This window comes from Pistacia vera, unplaced genomic scaffold, assembly GCF_008641045.1.
Source record: "Pistacia vera cultivar Batoury unplaced genomic scaffold, PisVer_v2 Contig248, whole genome shotgun sequence".
In the NCBI taxonomy this organism is placed as follows: Eukaryota; Viridiplantae; Streptophyta; class Magnoliopsida; order Sapindales; family Anacardiaceae; genus Pistacia; species Pistacia vera.
In genome coordinates, this window is record NW_022196055.1 from 504382 (window position 1) to 511112 (window position 6731).

A 6731-nucleotide genomic window follows, 5' to 3' on the forward strand; every position below is an offset into this window, starting at 1 on the left:
GGCTTAAAGACGTATCTAAAGGCAGCGATGGAGGCGTCAATATAGGCTCTCCATGATCAGGCTTTGCTTGTGTGCTTTCAGAGGAAGGGTGTCTCTGTTTTTACCAGTAAAGAAATATGTTTTTCTACAATAAGCCAAGTCTGGTTCTTAAATTTTGGCGTAAAAATTCAAATTTGTTAAAAAAGTTGTTGAAGAAAGATTCTTACATTCATAATTTATAGTTTGATCTATTGAGAGTTATTCATGGTAGTTATATATGCTTTGCAAATAAGACAAATTCATTTATTTTAGGAAAACCTCGAGTTATTCATGGTAGTTATATATGCTTTGCAAATAAGACAAATTCATTTATTTTAGGGAAACCTCGACGGTACGAGGAAAATTTTATTAACTGAAAATAAAATAATGACACCTAGACAGGGGGGACGTAATGAGCCTTACCCCTCAAATAAAACTAAATACAATGAAAAAGAAAAAAGAAATGCAAATGCATGAATTACAATAAGGAAAAAGAGAAATACAAAAGCATTGAGAGAAACTATAGAATGACAAACCCCAAACATCATTCATCAGATTTTCTAGGTTGTTTTGCCGAGGTAAGACTTGTTCGATAATGTCAAATGAAGATATAATCAGCTAATCAGATCTGCAACAATAGTATCTTCACTATAAATGTGAGTGCGACGAAATATCATGTAGTGAAGGGAGGTGAGACAATGTATAACCATCAAGAGAAGAGGGTGTACCTAAAAAGCAAGTATAGAAACATAAAAAAAAAGAGTGGTCATTTACCTTCTTGAATCAATTTACCTCATGAGAAGAGAGCTTCAAGACACTTGTTAGGTCTCCACATGCCAATTAAGCCTATTCACAATGTAAAGAAAAAGATTGACAATACGAACTTTGCCTGTCATTTACATGAACTCCAATCAACAATTAAGAATGATAATTTAATTAAACTAAAAAGTTGAAGAAAGACTTGTACATTCGTGATGAATAGCCATCTACTACACAAGTGTTTTGTTTTGCCTGCATATTAACAAGAAATTATCTCTATTGGTCAACAATTAAGAATGAGCTCTAAGGGTAAGTTTATCCATACAGCTAAGTTTTCATAATCACGAAACTGTTAACAAAGAATTGTTGCATAATATATAACAACTCAAACATTAGACAATTTAAAGAGAAGAGATGAACCTCCTTAAAGTCATGAAGCATATTCAAATTGCACTTTGTTTGGATCAAAAGCTTTTATAAAACTGAAACTCCAAAGATACTCAGTGATCATATTTTGCAACTAATCAATCTGTAACCAATATATGGGCTTTGCGTCCATGATACTATGTCTATCAATATATGGACTTTGCCAATCCACTCGAGTCTTTCTACATCTTTCTGACAATTTGGGACAATCTGTGATTTCTGTAACGTTCTTCCATCACTTTTGTAGACAGAGTAGCGACTGATGAAACATAAGACAATTTGAAGAGAAGAGATGAATTAGAATAGTGCCTGATTGAGCATGCAAAATTTGTTTTCATAAAGAACGAAAGTGCAAGGTAATAAGGGATACAAAATGACAAAGCCCAAACATCACTCATTAGGTTTTCTTGGTTATTTTGCCAAGGTAAGACCTGCTCAACAATGTCAATTGAAGACCTAATTAGCAATCAGATCCGCAACTATACTATCTTCACTGTAAATATGAGTGCACGGAATACCATGCAGTGAAGGGAGGTGAGACAATGTATAACCATCAAGAGAAGAGGGTGTTCCATCTTCAAAATCACATATTCAATAGCGTGGAATAATAAGAATATTGTCCCCAACCCCAAAAGTAGATAATGCCTAAAAGAATTTTTTTAAATGAAAGATTAAAAAAAGGAGTTCATCTAATATGAAATAATGGTGTTTAAAAAGTACCTAAAGAATGGTGTTCGAGAATGTTTATGTCTAAAATCAATTTGCCTCATGAGAAGAGAGCTTCAAGACACTTCTTGGGTCTCCACATGCCAATTAAGCCTATTCACAATGTAAAGAAAAAGACTGACAATACGAACTTTGCCTGTCATTTACATGAACTCCAATCAACAATTAAGAATGAAAATTTAATTAAACTAAAAGGTCAGTTGAAGAAAGACTTGTACATTCTTGGTGAATAGCCATCTACTACACAAGTGTTTTGTTTTGCCTGCAAAGTAACAAGAAATTATCTATGTTGGTTAGCATACCAGAGTTTATTAACAATTAAGAATGAGCTCTAAAGGTAAGTTTATCCATACGGCCAAGTTTTAATAATCATGAAAAGCATCAGAAATATTACCTAGAATTGTACATTCAATCATTTCTGTAATGTCCTTCCATCACTATGCAAACTAAGTAGGGGCTGATGAAACATTAGACAATTTAAAGAGAAGAGATGAATTAGAATAATGGTTGATTGAGCATTAATAAATCTAAATTTTATGGATTCAATAATAAAAGAGATTGACATTAAAAAAACCATATGATGCTATATGTATAAAAATTCCTTGCAAAAGTGAAAGAACTAGAATAAATTAATGAATAGGTAAGATAAGTACCTTCCAATTAATTACAAATTTCAAACCGTTTGCTCTTATCACGCTATTCTGTATTAAAAATGTAAGAAACTAGTTATGATAAACGGATAAAGCACATGACTACTTTTCACTCTTAAAACAAATAAGAAAGTAGTCATTTACAATAAGAAAGGCTTGTTGATTAATTTCAAGAGAAGTATCAACCTGTTGGAGAAGAATATTGATAGCAGCCATCCTGTTGAATCCATTCGTCATCAACTTCAATATTTGGGATGTGAGCAATCTTTGGCCAATCCATCCCCATGTTATTTCCGCATCTCTCTGACAATTTGGGACAACCTGTGATCTCCAGTCTTAAAAGTGAACTTGAATTGGATATCCACTCTGGTAGAGCTGTCAAATTCTGACAATCTTCAATATACAAACGTCGTAGAGTGGTAACACATTGAAGCCCCTTTGGGAGAGACACGAATTTTGGAAGCCTTTCAATATTTAAAGACTGGAGGCTCCTAAAGCCTTGCCATGGCATGTCATCGTCATCCTCACTACTGAGTGATTCAAGTTGGTCACAACCACCAATAGCCAACTTTTGTAGAGAGGTAAGATATTGAAGCCCCTTTGGTAAAGACACCAATTTTGGAAGAATCTCAAGTTCTAAAGAATAGAGGCTTTGAAGACTTTGCCATTGCACGCCATCCGCGAGAAAGTCAAGCTCGTCACACCTTTTAATCATCAGATTTTGAAGTGAGGTGAGAAATCTTATACCTTGATGCACTTGAGTTAGTCTTGAACATCTAAAAATCTTCAAATCAACTAGAGAAGTGAGGTTTCGCATCCCCTCCATTGGTAGAGATTCTAGATCGCCAATTCCATCAATCTCCATAGACTTTAATTTGGAGAAAGGGGTAGAAAAGTTGGAGGAAGTTGATGGTCCCACACTATTCACCAACATTATTGTCTCTAGCAATGGCTTTGAGTTGGTTTCCCTCAAAAGCAATTCTTCAAGAGACGGATATAGTGGCATGGACAAGAAGTTTGGGCAATGATAAATATGTAATTTGGAAAGGCAAGAAATGAAGGCAACTCTCCTTCATCATCATCAACATCTCTCTTCCACCATCCCTTTAATTGAGGACAAACCAAGAGTGATAGTTCCTTAAGTGATGGGAAAAATGTTGTTGAGAGTGTGGAAGAACAACTATCACTTGCTTCTGATGAAATGTACTCCAAATTAAAGAGAAATTTAAGAGACAAACTCTTCAAATGAGGAAGTTTATTCAATGGTGGTACAGATTGGCAATGCCCACAGCTTTTTATACTAATTGAAGTTAGATTTGTAAGGGAGGAAAACCAATTACAAAACTTCACACCCATAAATGAATCTATAGTGATTTCTTTCAAATTTGGGTGTGTCTTTAGACCTTCTAACACTACTTCATCAATCTCCTCAACCTCCCCATATCCACTTCTCCCCTAATCTAGTATAAGAGACTGAAGAAATCTTTTTTCATTTAAGTTGGCCAACCTTCCATTTTCAACGTATTTTAAATTTAGAAGATATAGTTCTCCCCTCAAATTGTTCAAGCTATTTAATTCATCTATCCCACTGTATTTGCTTTTTCTGATGGCCGAACTATTTGTCTCACTTGCTACGAATAGTGATAGTGTTTGAAGATTAGTTAAAAGCCCCAGTCCATGTGGCATTCCCAATAAAGAATAACATTCTTTGTTTATAAGATGCCTCATGTTCACCATTTTACTAATATCTCTTGGTAGCTCTATAAGCTCTCTACAATAGGATACATCTAATGTTTCCAAATTCCATAGTCTCAAAATGGAATTAGGAAAAGATTTAATATCCATATTTGAAAAATTTAGATATCGTAGATGCTCCAATTTAGCAATTGAGCTCTTCAGTTTACCATTCCAAGTAAACAAATTTTGAAACCTTATTCCTCCAAAATTCAATGTTCGCAAGTGCCTATAACTTGTTAAAATTTTATAACCATCATCCACTTTGTTTTCCCATTTTAATTGATCCAATAAAAGTAAAGTCTTTATATTTTTGGCCCTATACAATGCAGTTGGAAATTTCCATGATCGACTTATTTCACCACAATCAAGTGATAAATGACGACATTTTACATCCACACTTTCAATCGTATCTAATGCTACCATGCTGCATTCAATTCCTGCAACTGACTGTGCAAGGTCATGCATAAGATCATGCATTTTACATGCAATTATATTGCCCCATTCATCATATTCTGGATCTTGGAAAAATGACCTTAAAAGTAAGGTCATAAAATACTTATTACCAATAGCTTCTGGACATTCATTCTTGTTTGATCCTTGAAGAAACCCTTGCGCCATCCAAAGATGGATAAGATTTTGCTTCTCAATCTTATAATCTTTGGGAAACAATGCACAATAGGCAAAACATTGCTTCAAGTGCGAGGAAAGATGATCATAACTAAGCTTGAGTATAGGTAAAATATCACTTTCCTTATGAATTATTTTTGACATTTCATTATCCTTGAAATGTAACCAGTCATCTTCCTTATTATTACCATAAAGTAAGTGTCCTATTGTCATTATAGCAAGAGGAATTCCACCACACTTAGCTACAATCTCCTTTCCAATCTCTACTAGGTTTGGATCTTTTGACTCTATCTCATGTCCAAAGGCTACTTTCTCAAATAAGGACCAAGAAGCTAGCTCTCTCAAGGGATAGATATGAAATGAATGTTTACTAGTAACCTTAGCAACCTGCTCACTACGTGTAGTGACTAATATTTTGCTTCCTCTTGCACCATTCAACAACAAATTTTTTAATTTGTCCCATGTATTGGGATCCTCATTCCATATGTCATCCAAAACAAGTAAATATCTTTGATCTTCAATTTCTTTGCGAAGGCATTTTTGTAATTGATCCAATTCAAGCTTTTCAGGCTCCTTATTAGTTATAGATTTTATGATCTTTTCTATAATTAATTTTACATTAAATTCGTCAGACACACACACCCACATCCTTAATTGAAAATGTTTTATGATATTTTCATCATTGTATACAAGTTGAGCAAGTGTGGTCTTTCCTAATCCTCCAAGCCCACATATGGAAATAACTGAAACATTCTCATCATCATTTGAGTCCAATAGAAGTTGCATAAGATTATTTTTCTCATCACCTCTCCCAATAACCTTTTCTGTATGTATAAAAGAGTGTGTTTCCCTTTCCAAATTTACAACTCCTTTTTCATCAACAAAACGTACACTAAGGGAAGGTGGTCTCGCTTTGTAAATACTCTCTAGTGTATCCTTAATTTTCTTCATTTTATGAGCTATCTTAATACTAAATGCAATCTGATTAGACTTAGAGAAGAAGATTCGTACCTCTTTTTCCATTTTATTCATAGTCATTACCTTTCGCTGCTGAAATTGAGAGTAGTAATCATCTAGCAAATCATCTGCATCATAGAGTGCATCTTTGAGCCTCTGAAGCCAACCTGTCACCTCATTATTCTTCTTGCTGTGCTGCTCCTCAGCGTCAAGAAGTATCCCTCGGATAGTGCTCACAATGTCCTTGAGTTGGCTAACTTCATCTTCAACACTCCATGCCAGTCCGATTTCATGGACAGCCAATGATCCCAACTGCTCTATGATTTTCCCTGCAACGTCAAACATAATTCCTTCTGCCATTTGTTATTGGTTGCTGTAATACAAATTGATTTTAAGAGGTGGAATTAATTAATAAGAAGATAGCTATAGAATTGAATATTAAAGTAACTTAATAAGACCAGTCTTATTTGATGATCATCTCTTAAATTATGCGGTGAAGTGAGATATTGTTGAATTTAATTGAAAAAAATGGTATTAAGATGCTGATAAACATAAATCAAGTTACCTTAGCAATAGCACTGACAAATTAAGAATGGAGAGTTTGAGAGATTTGGTGAGAGAATTTGAGAGATTGAATTGAGCGTTTTAGAGTAGAAAGAAGAGAAAAAGAAGAAGAATCAAATAAATTAAACAAAGATAAGAAAAGGATCCAATACGTGCGAATAATTCTAATGACAACAATGCTTAATTCATTCATTTCTTCTTTCAACAGAAGAAAAGAATCGAATAATGAAAAAGCAAAAGCCAAGGCTGAGGTTTGGCATTAGAATA

The 6731-nt window shown here is 34.2% G+C and overlaps 1 protein-coding gene across 1 annotated transcript; it reads right to left on the bottom strand.

The window, feature by feature from the left end:
* Positions 1-4034: 4034 nt before the first annotated feature.
* Positions 4035-6260, bottom strand: LOC116132049 (putative disease resistance protein RGA3). The gene has a single exon (XM_031417725.1). The coding sequence runs from the start codon at positions 6258-6260 to the stop codon at positions 4035-4037; it is 2226 nt and encodes a 741-aa protein (XP_031273585.1).
* Between the last annotated feature and the right edge of the window lie 471 nt (positions 6261-6731).

Excerpts from the sequence above, each read along its gene's own strand:
- LOC116132049 (XM_031417725.1), bottom strand. The coding sequence starts at position 6,260 with ATGGCAGAAGGAATTATGTTTGACGTTGCAGGGAAAATCATAGAGCAG.